The sequence below is a fragment of the Oryza glaberrima genome, chromosome 4, assembly GCF_000147395.1.
Source record: "Oryza glaberrima chromosome 4, OglaRS2, whole genome shotgun sequence".
Lineage (NCBI taxonomy): Eukaryota > Viridiplantae > Streptophyta > Magnoliopsida > Poales > Poaceae > Oryza > Oryza glaberrima.
This window is the reverse complement of record NC_068329.1, coordinates 3,518,193-3,537,737: the sequence shown is the minus strand read 5'-3', so window position 1 is coordinate 3,537,737 and position 19,545 is coordinate 3,518,193. Positions and strand designations below refer to the sequence as shown.

Here is a 19,545-nt window from a genome sequence, read left to right as displayed (position 1 = left end):
TGTCTTTATAGTTTTTATAATTTAAGAGCTTTTCAAATACAAACATGTTAAATTATCATCCAACATAATTCACATAATGTTTCAATATACATCTTTATTATGTTTTATGATATCCTATATACTTATATAGTTCATCCTCACTTAGTTAGTGCTTAAATGAGTAATCTATGATCCATATTATCTTTCTCCTTTTTTCGTCTAATTAAGTCATATCCCATCAATTATTTTCAGCCTTTAGATGATTAATCTACGGTCCACACACCCAAACTATCTCCCTATTTTTATTCTTCTATAAAGTCATACCACCTTACTTTTTATATTTGAATCACCATTCTACATACTATTTAAATTTAAATTATCATAAACCACATTAATTTACTTAATCTGGTGTTATCTAGCTATCATAGCTATCTTACGCGTTATTTTTCTTATTGTTATCATACTAAATTTCCGCAGCAATGCGCGGGGTTTCACCTAGTTATCTAAAAATAAAAGCACACGGGTGGGTGTTGCCACACTAATGGACATGATCACTACATGTCAATGCCGCTTCTAGTTACGAACTGGTACTAATGAAAATTTTTGTCATGAAATTTTTCAATTTCGGTTGGGAGGGGGGGGGGGATTCGGGGGCTTACTAGTTTCAGTTCCTTGCTCGAAGCCGTACTAATGAGTTATCCATGGTTATAGCATGAACCAACCATAATGACTCTGATTGTACAAATTGCCAGTTTCGGATATGAAAACATATAGCTTTTTTTTTACACGAGAGTATGAAAATTTAGCTCTCGATGTGATTTATGGTTGGCAGCCTTTTATTTGATGTCATTTAAATGCCTGAATCAGTGGTTCAAATCTCGAATAGGGAGGGTTAAAAGTAAACAATGTACATATCATGATAGAATTGGTGGTAATCACACATCAGGGAGACTTTTCGGGTTCAAATCTTATTGCAACAAGGTATGTGTTTCACTTGAATGAAAAAATAGGTACCAAAACTTAGAGCCTATCTAGCTCATATAGATGGAGCAGTAATCGTGGTTTTGCTTGCATAAGCAGTGGTTTAGACAATTGGAGGCTCGAAGCTGACTCCTGAAGCTCTATCTTGTCTGCACCAGGGGGTATGCTCCAAGTGAACCCTTGTAGAAGCCTTGCGAATAGCATCATTGTAATTGAAGTGCCAAGTGACACGGCAGGGCAGCCACGCCTACCAGCACCGAATGATACAAACCGCAACTCTGGCTCAGCTAGCACCATAGTACTAGTAGCATTGTTCAGATGTCGCTCTGGTCGAAATTCAAGTGGGTTAACCCATACTCTAGGGTTCCGGCCAAGCCCAATTCGGCTTAGCATTACATGGCTATCCTTTGGTATCAAGTATCCGGCGATGATCGTGTCAGATATGGCAACATGGGGTGGATTGAACGGGTGGTAGGGATGAATGCGGAACGCCTCCCGGATACATGCCTTGAGGTATGTGAGGTTCTGAATGTCGGATTCCTCGACAAGTCTTTCCTTACCGACAACGACATCAAGCTCGTCCACTGCCTTCTTCATAACATTTGGATTGTTTACCATCTCGGCCAGTGCCCACTCTACAGCATTCGATGGATTGTCTACCGTTGCAATCATTATTTCCTGCAGCCATAAGATTAAATCACAGGTGTCCTTACTTTGCATCGTGGGGACATCATTACTTATCGAATACAATCCAAACTTTTGGAAAATTGGAAAACAATATTGATTATACTGTGGCGTCTAACGAGCCCACAACAATTACGTCTATACCTACCAAACAAATTAAATATAAGTGAAATCCAGTGATGAACAGTGCGATATTGTTCATAGTTTTGATTTATCTCTTCGTTTCTCGATGCACGCGCATGGGTTAAGTTCAGAATGAGACAGTAAACATGCATTATACTAGAGTTATCTGTTTTCTTTCCAACGTTGTCATAAGTATTTAAAGTGTTATCTAGATGAAATCATTGATTCTTAACTTCAAAATGAATGAAACCACACCATAGGATCATGATTAGGTATAACAAGCCAGCACCTCACTGAGTTATATTCCATCTATTTCAAAATATAAGCATTTCTCGACTGACATTTATAAAAATATACAAGCATTTCATGAATACTATTTGTTGTTTTAACCAAGCAGCATTCAATTTTTTTTCCCATCTTATTCCCCAACCATCCCATATTCATAAGAGAAATCAAAGTTTTTTTCTACTCAAGGTTTCCTCAAACCTATAAGTGCTTATATTTTACTACCTCTGTTTCATACTATAAGTTGTTTTGATTTTTTGGAAAAAATCCAAATACCACCCTAAACTTTGGATAAATCCATCTAGCACTCTAAACTTTAATACCAGACATCTAACTCCCCGAACTTTGTAAAATTGCTCATATTACCCCCTAATATGGTTTTGGATGGTGATTTTGCATATTTTGGTAGCTTAAACAAAGAACTTTAAATAACCAATATAACATATTTGGATATCATCAGTTGTAAGTCATCAATTTATACTTATACGGTGATAATATATTATTATTATGTAGGTACTTGTTTATAAGAGCTAACAAAAGCTAACAATTGAAAAAAAGAAAGATTTAAGCTGAGATTTTAATATATATGTCTAATGTGTATATCACGTGATCAAACTTATCCAATTTATATACAAAACCATCCTAGGAAGTAATATGTACAGTTTTGCAAAGTTCAGCGGGGGTTGGATGTCCGGTTTTAAAGTTCAGGGTGCTAGATGAATTTGTATCTAAAGTTTAGGGGGGTTATTTAGACTTTTTCCTTGATTATTTAACTAAGTCAAGTTCTTTAGCTTTCACAAAACTTATAAAAAATAATAGCAATATTATTAACATAAAACAAATAAACTATCAAAATATATTTAATGTTAGATTTAATAAAATTAATTTGGTGATACTTTTTTTTATATTTTCTATAAACTTTGTCAAGTTTTCAAGAAGTTTGACTTAAAAAATCAAAACGACTTATAATATAAAATGGAGGGAGTATAACACAGTAAGCAATACACAATAATACTAACAAATAAGAAACACGATACGCCAATCATTTAGCGTACGCAGTACTACACTTTGAACAAAGCTAACCGTAAGCCTGCATATTTGTTTTTTAATAAATGACGCTGTTAACTTTTGAATACATTTTGACCATTTAATATATAAGATATAAATCATGCTTAAAGTACTTTGAGTAATAAAACAACTTATAACAAAATAAATTATAGTTATGTAATTTTTTAATAAGACAGATAGTCAAACGTGTGATAAAAAGGGTAGTACTACATAAATTGGTGACAGTGTAATAGTATCCTTAGTTATAATGAATCAACACCTCACTAAGTAACTAATATGCCCTCCAATCCAAAATAGTAGCACTTCTAGAGTTTAATGTTTATAAATAAATGTAAGCATTTCTAGAATACTAATATGTCACGCTAATAAAAGATATTATATATTTTTTCCCATCATACCCTCAAACCATCTCTTATTTAATAAACGATATTATATACTCCCTCCGTCCCATAATATAAGAAGTTTTAGAGTTGGACACAATTAAGTAGGTAGAAATAAATGGTAGAGGGTTGTGATTGGATGAGTGGTGGAGGTAGATGGGAAAAGTGAATGGTGGAGGGTTGTGATTGGTTGGGAAGAGAATGTTGGTGAAGAAGTTGTTATATTTTGGGACGAATTCTGAGGGCTAAAAGTTGTTATATTTTAGGATGGATGGAGTATTTTTTACTCAACCTTAATATTTGCTAAAAACCATAGAAGTGCTGGAATTTTGAAACATTGGGAATAATATCCAAACAAAAAGCAGCACAGTAGGTCAATTAAAAGTACATAGTACTACATTGCAATCATTTCAATTCCATCTGTCATTCTGTCTAGTCCTAGTTTGTGTTTTTCTTAATTTTCAGAATATATCAAGATGTGGTCATAGATTTTTTTTTCTTTTTGGTAACACACACACATATTGTCCTATATAGTTAGAAACATAATACTACTTCTGTCCCCGAATATAAGATGTTTCAGATTTGAATATGGTTATTAAGAAAGCAGGTATAATTAAATGGGGAGACATTATGATTTGTTTAGAAGTGGAGGTAGGTGAGCAAAATGAATGGTGGAGAGTTATAATTGACTGGGAAGAGAATGTTAGCGGAGAAGTTGATATATTTTGAGACTAATTTTAAATGTTAGAAGTTTTTATGTTTTGGGACGGAGGGAATATATATTTAAGTGATAGTGTAATAGAGGTTATTACCAGCGTTTCAGCCTTCACCTCGTCTAACGACAACAATGGATTCCCTTGTGCGTCCTCCAAGGAAACCAACACGTCCAGAAAATCGGCAACTTCTCTCCTCTCATCACCATTTCTCCTGAGAGCTCTCCATTCTTGCATCCTCTCCATTATGATAGGATCGTGCAGCCGACCGAATGTGTTCAGCAGGCCATTGACGACCTCCTCATGGCCATCCAAGTCAAGCCCAACCAACGCCGGGAAGTAGTCGGAGACGGAGAAGGCGCTGGGGTAGTCCAGCGCCGTAAACAGCGCGTCGATGTGGGCCTCCTCGTCGTGGCCAGGGCCACCGGAGTTGGCTGGTGGCGGCGTCGATAAGTGTCTCCGGCCAAACACAAGCTTTCTGGCGATGTTGCCGCAGAAATGCCTTGTGACGTGCCGGACGTCTACAGTGCCATTGTTACAGTGGCTGTAGACGTAATTGACAAGGTGGTCCGCCTCCTCGTCGCGCCGGCCGAGCATCCGGCACTCCATGGCCGGCGAGAGGATCTCCGACGCGAGCACCCGCCTCATCTTCTTCCACTGGTCTCCCGTCGACCCAATGGTGTTCTTGTACCCGAAGCTGAACGCCCGCCACGCGAATTACGCCGGCCGGGAGGTCAGCACGGCGTCGTTCTTGCGCAGGACCTCCCGGGCCATCTCCGGCGAGGCGACGGTGATCACGTGGACGCGGCCGAAACGGAGGCACAGGATCTCGGTGTCCATCTCGTCGAGAAGGCGGTGGATCCACCTGAACACCGGCTTGTTCATCATCATCTGGTGCATGTTACCCGACACCGGCATGGTAGCTGGCCCGGGTGGTAGCTTGGGTTGCTTCTTCCTCTTGTTCTTGGCTGCCATGGCAGCCTGCTTCTTGATCCGACAGAAGAACGCAACCAGCAGGAGGATGGTCATGGCTATTGATACTATTATGGTATTATTTTGCTCGCGCATATTTGCAGTACTGGGAAAGAACATGTTTGTGTGTGACTGAAGAGAGGATAGCTAGATAACTGATTATGTGGCCAATTTATAGATGGAATTTTATAAGTGATTTGCTCCCGTCCAGCAGAGGTAGGCGTACCAAATCCTAGCCGTCAATTGGGACATATCAGACGGTGATTGAGATTTCTCGGTACCGTGCAGTACCATTTTAGCCCATATGGTGGTACCATCTTTTGAAGAGAGGTGGAAGGGTAGTATAGACTTTTCATATGTAAGGGCGAGATGTCGGTCTCTAGGGTGGGCGGTGGGGCCAGTGTTGACGGCGGCATCAGCTTACGGCGAGGTCCGGGGCCGGCGTTGATGGCGGCAGCGGCGAGCTGCGGGGTTCAATGGTTCGGTGATGCGTGCGGCCGGCGGAGTCCGGCCCCGGCTTCGATGGTGGCGGTGAGCAGCAGGGTGCGTCGCAGTGCTAGTGTTTGCTAGCGACGTGCTGCGAGATTCGATCCCGGCGTCGACGGTGACGGCAGGCAATAGGTGCGTCGACGGCACGGGCTACAGGGTCCACAGCGGTGTGCGGCATGTCTCGGCGTCGACGACCATGGCGAGCGGCGGGGTGTGACACCAGCAGTGTTCTAAATAGCGGGCTATAGCTGATATGAGGAGCCCTCGCTAGGATATCCTGATTTCGCAGCTAAGCAAACCTTGCCGCTAATAGCTGTTCTTAGCCGGAGATTGCCGCTAAATGGGCCGAAATTAGCGGACGCTAAACTTTTATTGGGCTGAGAAATTCGGTCTAAGGGCTTAGGCCCATTTTGACGCCTGTGCTAACCCTAACTCCCTCTCAGTCTCTCTCTTATCTCTCGCACTCTCCTGTTTCTCTCGTGAATGGCGGCGGCGACGGTGATTGCTGTGTGCGACGGCGGCGATGGCGATCGCTGCGTGCGGCGATGGCCGAGGAGGATGCGCGTGACGGCGGCAACCCCATCCCTAGTCCCTACTCTAGTCCTCCCCCCAAGCAGCTGCAGAGGATTAGCGGCGGCAGCGGCTCTGCCTGGGATTAGCGGCGGCGGCGGCTCTGCCTGCTTCGGCAGTAGCAGCGGCAGCCACCGTTCCTTCTCCCATTTGGCCATTCCCCATCCCTCCTCTCCCAGTCTCCCCATCAGCAGCACCACTCCTCCAATTGCAAGTAAGATTTTTGTTCATTGATTCGTATTGTGCAAATCCCAAATATCATGTATACATGTCATGTGCTAGATTGTTTATGTTGAGTTCAATTTTGTGCTACACTGTTTGCTATAATCATGTGACAGTAATGTGCCAATTTAGCCCAAATTTTGTCAAAATTTTCAATTCTTTCCTAGTATTTTCCAAAACCGCTAAATTGTTTAGCTGCCGCTATAGCCCGCTATAGCTTCTCTTAGCTGTTGGAGAGATGAACTGCTAAGTGTCTTAGCCCGCTATTTAGAACCTTGGACACCAGACGAGGTGGTCGTGGAGAGATCGGACACCAAGCAATGCGGCGGCGGTGGCGTTAGGGGCGTTGCCGGCCGCGACGTCGAGGTGGCCGTGGAGAGGTCGAGCCAGATGCCACAGCAGCGGCAGCAGCGGCGAGTCGTTGGACTAGGCGCCGGCGCCGGTGGCAAGGAAGAATGCAGTAGCATCGAGGAAGGATATTGGGTTGTGCATGATCTGGTTTCTGCTAAGATATGCATCGTCGGTGGCGTACGGCGAAGAAGTACAGATGAGGAAGGAAACAACGGGCGCAAGAATGAGATTTTTTCTTTTTTGACGAGAACCCAGAAACAAGATTGATTTAATGTTGGAAGAGGTTTCTTACTCATTCCCAATCCTACCCCTAAATATTGGATGGTCAGATTTGTTTTAGTACGTTGTGGTACTGGGACCTTGGGTTGGGCCGGGTACGGATGGTAGCAAATCTTATTTCTTAAAGAACCTTGCTAATGTTACATGTAGTGCTCGTGTTTTTGTTCTTCCATTTAAATATGCAGAAATGTCCTGTAAATAAAAGGAGTGCTCTATATTTGTTTCCAGTTGATTGATCACACCAGTCACTATTTATCTTTTAACATGAAAACAATACATAGAGTGATTGACGGCCGCCTAGACGGCGACTCATCGCTAGTCCGTAGCAAGACGTCCAGATTACATCCTAGTCAGAGGATTAGTCGTTTTGCTGCCTAAATGGTCCCAATCAATCCTAGGCGGCTTGGATGGAAGGATACTGGGCGTATTTAGATGGCGGAGGGTAGCGATTAGGCAACAACGACTTGGCAATGGGCAGTGGCCAAAAGTTTTGGTGCAAATGTGCAATGCACGGCGATGAAATATGGAAGCGTGGGGCCAGCTGCTTTATAGAATAGAATGGCATTACGTTATCTTACTACATTCTTACCTGCTTGTGAACCATTCTTTAGTGCTGCCACACTCTTCCCCTCTACGCTTAAAGCGAGAGGCAGAAAGCTCCCCTTCGTAGATAATCCCTCAAGTTTCAGGTTATAAGACGTTTTGACTTTTGTCAAAGTCAAATTGCTTTAAGTTTGATCAAGTTTATAGATAAAAATAGTAACGTTTTTAACCCAAGACAAATTTATTATTAAAATATATTCAATTATTGATTTGATAATATTATAAATATTACTATATTCGTCTTTAAACTTAGTCAAACTTGAAACAGTTTGACTTTAACTAAAGTCAAAATGTCTTATAACATGAAACGGAGGAAGTACTATATAACATGTGTTATTTTCAATCAATATTTTGTATATGTATGGAAAAATTAGAAAACACGCCTAGACCGTCTAATCTGCCTAGTCGTCGCCTAAACAGCCTATTCTCTAACCAGTGGCTACCCCTGGATTTTCACCTTTTGGTCCTTTTAAAAAACTTATTTTACAAATATACACTCTAAAATTTATTCTATAAATGGTCCTTTCCGTAACGCCAACGTCATTGGCGTCGTGATCTAACGGGACAACAACAATGAAGTTGACACCGTCCTCTCCACCCCCGGATGGAATCTATGTCACTAATGTGATGTGGGACGACGCAAATATCATTGGCACCGAGGACCTATTTGTAAATTTATTTAACAAGACCTATTTATAATAAAAATGGTTCTATTTGTAAAATATTTACAAATAGTTCCTCAGTGCCAGCGTCATTGGCGCCAAGGACCTATTTGTAAATATTTTTTAATTACAAATATGTTTTTTTTATTACATCGGTATTGAGTTTTTCGGCCCAAAGCGTTGCATCTTCCAAGCAATTGGTTAGCAGATGGCTGAGTACTCTTCCGGTATGACTTGCTGAGTGCCGTGGGTAGTACTCAGTCTTGCTCTATCTCCCAACCCCAAAGTTCGAGTATGCGTCAGATGGTGGCTACATGGAGGAGTAGGTATCGTCCATGTCGTCGAGGATGCCTGTGGAATAGTGTCGCCCGCTGCTCTCCAAGTTAAGACCTAGCTTTAATTTATCTTTTAATTTCCGCTGCATTTATGTAAGAGTTTTAATGTGTTTGTAAGACGTGGATCTATATGTCAACTTTGTCATTTGTGTACCCTGGCCGGTCCTGGACAGGGGTTTTAATGCACATTCTGCTTGGAATTATATTCGGAGATTTCTAGGCGTGACAAACACTAAGTATGTTAAAAAGAAATATTAGATCTAAACAATCAAGCTGATGATTGATTTTCAGGGTGGTAAATACTTAAACTAATCTAAATCAATGAACAATGTTTAGCATTTGTCGACAAAAAATTTGAGAAGGTTTAGTCGATTCTTGTAAGTATATGATAAAAGACAAGTCTTGCCTCTTGTCGAAGAATAACGAAAAAGAAAAGCTTTGGTGACGCGCCAAGAGTATATTGAACTGTAGTACATGACCATGACCACTTATTTGTACCCAAAACATACAAACTTATCAATATTAGACACGACTCAAACTTGTCTAATATTACAATAACAGACAAGTGAGCCTCTAGGCAGACTCTTACCACAAATACCTTAATGGAAACTAATTATTATCCTTATTAATAGATATAATTGCATATCCCGGACTCTATCCTTGCTTGGCAATATCCATCTCATATAAATGGAGTAGTAATCGTGGTTTTGCTTGCATAAGCAGTGGTTTAGACAGTTGGAGGCTTGTAACTGACTCCTGAAGCTCAATCCTGTTAGCACCAGGTGATATGCTCCAACTGAACCCTTGCAGAAGCCTTGCTAATAGCATCATTGTAATTGAAGTTCCGAGTGATACGGCGGGGCAGCCACGCCTACCAGCACTGAATGATATAAACCGTAACTCTGGCTCAACTAGCACCACATTATTAGTATTCTTCAAATGTCGCTCTGGTCGGAATTCGAGTGGGTTATCCCATGCTCTAGGGTTTCGACCAAGCCCAATTCGGCTTAAAATGATATGGCTACCCTTTGGGATCATGAATCCAGCGATGGTGATGTCAGCGATCGCGACATGGGAAGGGTTGAATGGGTGGTAGGGATGGATGCGGAACGCCTCCCGGATACATGCCTTGAGGTATGTGAGGCTGTGAATGTCGGATTCCTCGACAAGCCTTTCTTTACCGACAACCATATCGAGTTCATCTACTGCTTTCTTCATGACCTTTGGATTGTTCACCATCTCTGCCAGTGCCCACTCTACAGCATTTGATGGGTTGTCTACCGTATTAAGGATTATTTCCTGCAGCCATAAGATTAAATTAAAACAGTGATGGATTTTCATCCTTCCAGGGGCAACCTCTGATATGTCTTTACTTCCCAAATACAATCAAAATTTCCATGAAAACTTTTGGAAAATTGGCAACAATATTAAGTATGCACTGACATCTACTGGGGTCACAACAATCAAACCTAGATTGGAGAAATAAATAGAAAACAAGAGAAATCCATAGATGAACACTACAATACTGTTCATATATTATTTTGATTTGTCTCTTTGTTTCTCGATGCGTGAGTAGAGTTTAGAATGAGATAATAGATATGCATATACTAGACTTACAATTTTTTTTTCAAACATTTCCATAGCTATTTTTCAAAAAATAAATCTTAGATATTTTGCGCGCTCACTATTGAGTCATAGTAACCAACGGTTAATTTTAACATCAAAATGAACGAAACCACACCATAGTATATTGTTTCCTATAACGAAACCAAGACCTCAATAATTAATTGTAAAATATAAGCATTTCTAGTATTAGAAATTTGGACCAAAATGTAAGCACTTCAAGCGTACTATTTTTCTTCCGAGGACATCTCTATAGTCCTAGTTTGAAATATATATATATATATATATATATATATATATATATATATATATATATATATATATATGACGGTGTAATAATATATATGACGGTGTAATAGAACTTATTACCAGCGTTTCTGCCTTGACCTCATCTAGTGACAACAACTGTTTTCCCTGTGCATCGTCCAAGGAGATCTAACACATCCAGAAAATCGGCAACTTCTCTCCTCTTATCACCATTTCTCCTGGGAGCCCTCCATTCTTCCATCCTCTCCATTATGATTGGATCATGCAGCCGTCTGAATGTACTCATCAGGCCACTGAGAACCAACGACGGGAAGTAGTCGGAGATGGAGAAGGCGCCGAGGTAGTCCAGCGCCGTGAAGAGCGCGTCAATGTGGGCCTCCTCATCACGGCCAGGGCCAATATTGCCAGCGCCGGAGTCGAAGTGTCTCCGGCCAAACACCAGCTTCCTGATGATGTTGCCACAGAAGTGTCTCGTTACGTGCCGGATGTCTACAGTGCCATTATTACAGTTCCTGTAGATGTAATTGACAAGGTGGTCAGCCTCCTCGACGCGCTGGCCAAGCATTCGCCGCTCCATGGCCGACGAGAGGATCTCCGACGTGAGCATCCGCCTCATTTTCTTCCACTGATCGCCCGTCGACCCAATGGTGTTCTTGTACCCAAAGCTGAACGCCTGCCACGCGAACGACACCGGCCGGGAAGTCAGCACGGCATCGTTCCTGCGCAGGGCCTCCCGGGCCATCTCCGGTGAGGCGATGGCGATCACATGGACGCTGCCGAGACGGAGGCACAGGATCTCGGTGTCCATCTCGTCGAGAAGGCGGTGGATCCACCTGAACACCGGCTTGTTCATCAGAATCTGGTGAATGTTACCCAACACCGGCATAGTAGCTGGCCCGGGTGGAAGCTTAGGTTGCTTCTTCCTCTTGTTCTTGCCCGCCATGTTACCCAACATCCGACAGAAGAACACAACGAGCAGAAGGATGGTCATGGCTATTGATATTATTATGATATTATTTTGCTCCCGCATATTTACACTACTGGGAAAGAACATCTTTGTGCAGTGTTGAGTGCAGAGAGGATAGCTAGATAACTGATCATGTGGCCAAATTTATAGCTGGAATTCTTAAAGAACGTTGCTAATGTGACAAGATATGTAATATGTAACTCCACCAACATGCGAGTTTTCCCATGTTATAACAAAAATAACAAATTTAACTCTAATTAGTACACATATATTCATAGCTGAATTTGTTATTTTTGTTACGACTTGTTGGAGTTGGATTTTAACTTGTATGTATGTGGAATGATTTATTTCATATTAATCTACTTTGTCAATTTTTTGAAATTTTTTCATAATCATTTAGTTAATACGTAAAAAATAGGTGGACATCCACCCAAGTAATTAGAATCCATCTCCACATGTGGGGCTCACTTTTTTTCTTCCATTTGAATATTCTAACATGGAAACTAGACATAGATTGATAGTAACCACTCCCTCCGTCCTAAAATATAAATATTTTTGGACTCTGACACGTTCTCTGATATGCTACTTTACCAACAATATTTATAAAAGTAAGATGTTTTAAATAAAAAGAGTTACATATTATGATAGTTTGTCTAATGATAAATCTACTAGTAATATCAATTTTACATGATTGATTTTTTTTTGTTATTAATAGTCAAAGTTAAAAATGTTTGACTCGTCACTATGCTAAAAATGCATATATTTTGGGACGGAGGGAGTACATCACAACCTTCCCAACATCCAATCTGCACAATAAGCATGAGCAAGACGTTCTGCCCAAAACTTATCTTAATTAAAGCCAAAAACTCTCTCTAAGGTGAGGACACATGTTCTTTTCCAGTTTTAAATAAATCCCTTTTCAAATCTAGAAATTATTTTTAACTTAAAAAATTCATAATTTCCTTTCCGTGACTCTGATCTACTCCGTTCAAGTCTTTACTTTTTCCTAAACTAGCAAATATGCCCGTGCGTTGCAACGAGTGAACTAAAAATTAAAGATTTGCACTGGTTTTAGGAGTTTGAGGGGACAAATAAAGGGAGCTAAAGCGAATTTATTCCGTGCGGAGCGTACACACGGCCCAATAGTGTGGGCGGCCCGGGAGTGGCGCTTGGCCTGACACTGGAGAAGCTGTAGCCGTCTGATCTAATTGACGGTCCTGATTGATCCCGATCTATATAAAAACTCAGCAGCTCAAACCCTAACCCTACAATCATTTCCCCTCCCCTCCCCCACCGGCGTCACCGCTCCCTATCCCCCTCACCGGCGTCGTCGCTCCATCTCCTCCTCTTCCTCCTATCTCACCGGTGCGGCGACAGGGAGAGGACCTTGCCAGTTTCCCCCAGTCACTCCCTTCCCCTTCCTCCACGACGACAGGACCCTGTCGGTTCCCCTCGGCCACTCCCTCCCCATTCCTCCACGGTGACGGGGAGGGGATCCACTGGCAGCGCCGTTTCCCCTCGATCACTCCCTCACCCTTCCTCCACCGGATCCACCGGCGGTGCTCTCCCTCCCAGTGCGGAGCTGGCGGCCCTCCGCCCCTTCTCGCCTCCCTCCCGTGCCAGATCAGGCGGATGGCAGCGTCAGTGGTGGTGGCTCCCTCCGCCCCCTCTCGTCTCCCTCCCGCCACAGATCTGGCGAAGGTGGCGGCCGCGGGTGGATCCGGCGGCGATGGCGGCGGTGGAGAATGGATCCGGCGACAGCGGCGGCGGCTCCCTCCGCCCTCACCCCCCTCCCTCGGCTGAAACGGCGGCGGCAGCGGCAGCGCAGCTCGGGAAACTACTACCGGCGGCCACTCCGTGCCCCTTCCTCGCCGGATCTAGCCATGGGAGGCGGTGGCGGCTGCGGCAAACTCCACTCGATTTTTGGTCAATTTGTTTTTTTAACTCCGTTTGCTGTTCTTCTATTCTTGTATTTGGGATCTAACTGGATTATGACTGTGTGTTATTTGCTGCGGACTCTAGATGATTTGTTGTGTGTTCGGACTTCTGATATTGTGGACAAAAATAGGTGAAGATGGACGGAACACCTCACGGAATCCTTGTGTTATTTGATGCGCAGGGGCGGAAACAAGGGTGGGGCAATTAGGGCTTGGGTCCTAGGTTTAGGACCAAATTTTCATTAAAATTTTATACAAAATACTGTAAAAAGCTGAAGATATAAAGAGTTTTGCTAAGAATACATCAACTCAGCGCTGCTCGGCCCTAGACGTGATCAATTGTTGGCTCCGCTACTGTTGATGCGGACCCTGGATGATTTTTTTGACGGACATTACGGACTGTTTTTAATCGGACAGATTCGATTTTTTTCCGCCCTTTTTTTTTACCGCGTCGCATATAATCAAATTCGATTTTTTTTGCCTGATTTTTTTATCGCCCTTTTTTCACAGATGGACGACGGAAACACTTCTAATTTTTTTTTTAGTATATAGATTTTTTTTCCTTTTTTACAGAAGACGTACGGAAACCCTTTTTTGCACTTTTTTTTGGGAATCGACCAGGAAATTTTTTTTGCACTTTTTTATCTTGGTTTTTTTTTGGTACGGACGACAGAATTTTTTTTAGAATCGGACAGAAATATTTTTTTCGCGCTATTTTTTCCTTTTTTTATGGAAGACAGAAACCCTTTTTCGCACATTTTTTTTGGAATCGGATAGAAAATTTTCGCACTTTCTTTTCTCGCTTGTTTTTTCGTACAGAAATCTATTTTTTCGCACTCTTTTTTTTCCTTTCTTTTCACGGAAGTCGGAAACCGTTTTTCGCACTTTTTTTTCCTGGGAATCGGACAGAAAATATTTTCGCACTTTTTTTTTTGCGCACGGACTACGGAAATTTCTCTAAGTAGTAGAGATAGAGATAGAGATTGAGATCTACCAAATGGCACTAGTACTCATTAATAATAATATTTTCTTTTTAGGAATTTGCTTCTCTTATGCGCATAGTTGACACCGACGGAATTTATTTTGGATGAGGATTTTTGAAGATTTTGAAGATGAGGACAGAGGTAAGTTACCATTTGATCATATTGCTTCTACTTTCCAAAATGGTTTGTTTGCGAAATTGCATTGGTAGTGTGTATGTTAATTTGACTGGCCTTTGTTCATGTGACAAATCGACAGATGTACCCAATAATTGCATTACTACTGTAGCATGTTGATGACCCCAACACTTTATCGCTTTCGGGCTTAGTACCAATGGTCCCACTCACACCAAATTTGTTTGTCAATGTGGGAAAATGGGTTCCGAAACCATTTTAAAATCCTACACGTAGTGTTCGCATGTTTGCAAAATAAAAGTGGTTTGTGAAAACTTGCAATTAAAAGGAGACCCTTTGTATTTGCATACATGGACCGATTCGAAGGATTGGTATAAGAAAGAGAGTCTCACCCTAAATCTCAGTGTCTCCACTTTACTATTAGATTATACAACCTCGTCAGGCTAGGGGCTGCAGGGGTTGTATAATACTCCCTCCAGTTTCTTTTATATTTCTTGACGTTTTGGACAAGATTGAGATCAAACAAGTAACTTTGTTTATTAATAATTTAAAAGTATTTTGTTTAAAGGAACTAGAATAACACATATAGATTTGTCCTTCAAAGTACTATAAAAAAAGTAAACATGCATTATATATTATTATATAAAGTCAAAGATATGTTTTGGAGACCATATCACTGTTAAAAAATCAAGAATTATGGAAAAGGGAGTACGTTATTAAGCACGAAGCTTTACAGAGACCAAGGTAAAAGAAGGATAAGAATCGTCAAAATCTGTTTGCTATTGTATACTGAAGTGCAAAAAAAAAAAAAAATTCCTTGCATCCTTCACGTTCCGTTTTAGTGACTCTATAGACGAAAACCACCACTGCCAACTTGGAGTCGTTGGTGGCTAGCCGACTGGGGTTTCTGGCATCCTCCATGACAGAGGACTCTCCGTTGCAAGCATGGATCGGAGACGACCAGAACCACGAAGCCGGTGGCCACACTCGCGCCGACGACGTTGTCCCGTGCCATGGAAGGTTGCAGCCACGCACGTCTCACACAACGTCGTCGACTCGCGCCATGGCAGACGGCTGGCCAACGCCATCCTGCACTGCACCGGCCGTCACATCCGTGCCCGTGCATCACACCGTACGTCGCGCCGCCTACGCCGGGGCGCCGTACGTGCCAGGCAGCCACGGCCCCGGCCAAGCCATTCCCAGAGCGCAGTCAACGGGAAGGGAGGGAGAGAAGGAAAGGGAAAAGAAGGAAAGAGGAGGAAGAAAAAAAAGAAAGAGGGAAAGAAAAGGAAATAAACTGAAAAGCTAGGCCCCTGGTGTTTTCCAAAAATCACGCGCATATCTTCCTGAATGGAGATCTGTTGCGCATTAGAACCTACAGTTTCAGAAAAACCCTGATTTACCCCTCCACCACACCACAAATTTTGACAATTTAACCCTTTGTAAAAACTAATTTTACAAATGAACCACGGAAAAAAATTATTTCAGAAATGACCCTTTTCTCAGTGCCAAATCATATGATGCTGAACTTAGACACCTCAGCGCCACGTCAACTGGCACTGAATGTCGTGCCACCGTGGATGGGAGGCTAAGTCGGCGTGCCAACGTGCATTCAGCGCCGTGCTATTTGGCGCTGAGGTGTCTAAGTTCAGCGCCGTACGATTTGGTGCTGAACAAAAGGGTCATTTTTTAAATAAGTTTTGACCACGGTTTATTTGTAAAATTAGTTTTTGCAAAGAGTTAAATTGCCAAAATTTGTGCCACAATGCCAAAACTTCGAAGATGGGGTTTCCCATTTTTATTTCTTGTGATTTGGTTCCATTTTGGTATTCTCTTGGGCTTGCTCTAAATTTCGCTTCAAAGCTAACCCATAATTTGATATTACATTCATCTTAAAACGACTTCATTTTTGCTTATCTCATACATCGCTTATATACAAACCTGCCGAGATTTGCGGCTCCTGGAGAGTTTTGAGCTGGCGTGGCCACCTGCGCGAGCCGACGCGTCATCCACGCTGGGTCTGGTGGGATTTAACGAGCGCAGGTTAGGATATTGGCCATTTTGCAAAGACACCTTGATTTATATCAATACAAACTCACTTTTTTTAACTAAAAGAACACTAATTCATGTGCCCCGCCCCCACTTCTTTGAACTTCAATACATTTCAAACTCTAATGAATTGATTACCTAAAAATGAAGTCACGTGTGATAAATGAAAAAAGACAACGCAAAATCTAGCATTGTGGGACGGTGGAAGTATAAGAATTAAGTGTAAAATCGGAAAAAAAATCATCTTAAGAATTTATATAGTACTACCCACTACTACAGAATAGATATAGTACTACCCACTACTAAAAAAAAATCCTGGACACCCCCCCGTTTCCATGCGGTTCGTAAGTGAAACCGCATGGAAAAATAGGGAATAGGCTCCAGGCTGTCGCTCGCACGGGAAAACGCATTCTTCCGTGCGGACGGCTTAAGCCAACCGCACACCCCGCACGAGCCCACCATTTAACCCGGCCACCCACCTCCCACCGCCCGCTCCACCTCCCTCTCTCCCACTCCACTCCACTCCTCTCCTCTCCTACCACTCTCCTCTCCTCTCCTCTCATCTCCCTCCATCAGTGCACGGCGCGCCCCTCCCTCCCTCTCCCTCCCCTCCACAGCGACAGCACGGCGCACAGCAGCTGGCGAAGGGGGTGGCGGGAGGAGAGCAGGCGGCGGCGGCGCGCCCCCTCCCCTCCCCCTAGCAGATCCGACGGAGGAGGGGCTTGGGGGCGGCGGATCCGGCGGCGCCCGCCCCCTCCCCTCCTTCCCCTTGCAGATCCGGGGAAGGGGGCGGCGGATCCGGCGAAGCGTGGCGGGAGGAGAGCACGCGGCGGCGGCGGCCGCGGGCGATAGCGTCGGCGGCGCGCGCCTCCTCCCCTCCCCTCCCTTCCCATGCAGATCCGGCGGAGGAGGGGCTTGGGGACGGCGGATCCGGCGGCGCCCGCCCCCTCCACTCCTTCCCCTTGCAGATCCGGAGGAGGGGACGGCGGATCCGGCCGGCGGCACGCGGCTCTCCTCCCCTCCCTTGCAGATCCGGCGGAGGGGAGGGGGATTGGCGGAGCAGCGGCATGCATCGGCGACCGGATCTATCTCTCCCCTTACTCTCTTTGTTACTTGTGTTTTTTTTTGTGTGATTTGTTCATGTGAGATGTGTTCATGTGATCTGTTCTTGTGATGTGTTCTTGTGAGATGTGAGATGTGTTCGGCAGCGGGCGACCGCGAGGGCGACGGCGATGGCGGATTAGGGTTAGGGTTAGGGTTTCTTTTTTCTTTTTTTTTTGTTTCTTTCTCTTGTTGCGCCTGCACGCATGCGGGCACGCCACCCGCACGCAAAAATCACGTTTTTCCTAGACGACTGGGTGCGTGCGGGCCGCCCACCCGCATGCGAAAATTGGCTAGCCCGCACGGAAAAATTGGTGCGGTAGTAGTGACCTTTGTCCCAAAATATAATAAGTTTTGGGTTCAATACATGTATTAAGAAAGTAGGTGAAATGGGTAAAGGTTGTAATTGGTTAATAAGAGAACGTAGGTGAAGAAGTTGATACATTGGAACAAATCCTATCTTACTATAAAGTTATCCCCCATTAACTCCTTAAGCTTAACATGCAAAGATGTCACATCATCATCCACTAACAAGATCCTATCTTACTATAAAGTTATCCCCCACTAACTCTTTAAGCTTAACATGCAAAGATGCCACATCATAATCCACTAACAAGATGACACATCATCATCTACTAATTAACAAGATGTCACATCATCATCCACTAACAATCATCACATTTAAACATCATGCAAGCATGCTATATCTTTATAGTTTTTATAATTTAAGAGCTTTTTAAATACAAACATGTTAAATTATCATCCAACATAATTCACATAATGTTTCAATGTATATCTTTTTATGTTTTATGATATCCTATATATAAATAGTTCATCCTCACTTAGTGATTAAATGATTAATCTATGGTCCAAATTATCTTTCTCCTTTTTTCCTCTAATTAAGTCATATCACATCAATTATTTTTAGCCTTTAGATGATTAATCTACGGTCCAAAATATATCCCTACTTTTCTTCTTCCATAAAGTCACACCACCTTACTTTTTACGTTTGAATCACCATTCTACATACTAATTAAATTTAAATTATCATAAACCATATTAATTTACTTAATCTGATGTTATCTAGCTATCTTACATGTTATTTTTTTATTGTTATCGTACTAAATTTCCGCAGCAATGCGCGGGGTTTCACCTAGTTTAACAAGAGAGTTATCCCCACTTGCTAGAAGTTTATATTTTGGGGTTGAGAGACTTTATCATAGGAAAAAAAGTATAACTTCCGACATGTACACCAACTATTAGATTTAATATTTAGATGGTTTAAACCGGATAACCCATCAGATCTATATATAAGAAAAACACTTTTCTAACATTGAATATAGATCATTTTTCTTCGCATGACAATCAAATAAGAACAAACCATTAAAAATGACAATATATATTACAGAGTAAATTTCACAAGCCTACGGAGATATATCTATCTATCTATTACTCCCTATCACCCAAATTATAAGGCCTATATTTTTTACACGGTCTTCAATAACATACTTTGACCATTATTTTATTTTATTATATGTTCCCAACCAATATGAAATTAGCATCACATGAAAGTACTTCAAAATATGAATCTACTGATATAACATGCATAATACTTAGTATAGATATAGTTAGTATGATTATTAGTCAAAAGCTACCAAGTTTGATTTTTCTTAAAAACGGAACGCCCTATAATTTGGAATGGAGGAAGTATTATATACTAAAAGTCCATTAAATATGCTAAAAACACTCATAAGATGACACGTGGTGCTCTAATTAATTCCTAGAAAATC

The 19,545-nt window shown here is 42.4% G+C and overlaps 1 protein-coding gene and 2 pseudogenes across 1 annotated transcript; 1 reads left to right on the top strand and 2 right to left on the bottom strand.

Moving 5' to 3' along the window:
* Positions 1-832: 832 nt before the first annotated feature.
* Positions 833-5,329, bottom strand: LOC127769811 (tyrosine N-monooxygenase-like; annotated as a pseudogene).
* Positions 5,330-6,107: 778 nt separating this feature from the next.
* On the top strand, positions 6,108-7,323 carry LOC127771838 (uncharacterized). The gene is made up of 2 exons (XM_052297782.1): positions 6,108-6,458; positions 6,738-7,323. The coding sequence occupies exons 1-2, from the start codon at positions 6,158-6,160 to the stop codon at positions 7,082-7,084; spliced, it is 648 nt and encodes a 215-aa protein (XP_052153742.1). The 5' UTR covers positions 6,108-6,157; the 3' UTR covers positions 7,085-7,323.
* A 1,423-nt stretch (positions 7,324-8,746) lies between these two features.
* On the bottom strand, positions 8,747-11,652 carry LOC127771837 (tyrosine N-monooxygenase-like; annotated as a pseudogene).
* Positions 11,653-19,545: the final 7,893 nt, after the last annotated feature.

Bases quoted from the DNA above. Each gene is read 5' to 3' on its own strand.
- LOC127771838 (XM_052297782.1), top strand. From the start codon at position 6,158: ATGGCGGCGGCGACGGTGATTGCTGTGTGCGACGGCGGCGATGGCGAT. The intron at 6,459-6,737 runs GTAAGATTTTTG...CCCGCTATTTAG, and splicing joins CACCACTCCTCCAATTGCAA to AACCTTGGACACCAGACGAG.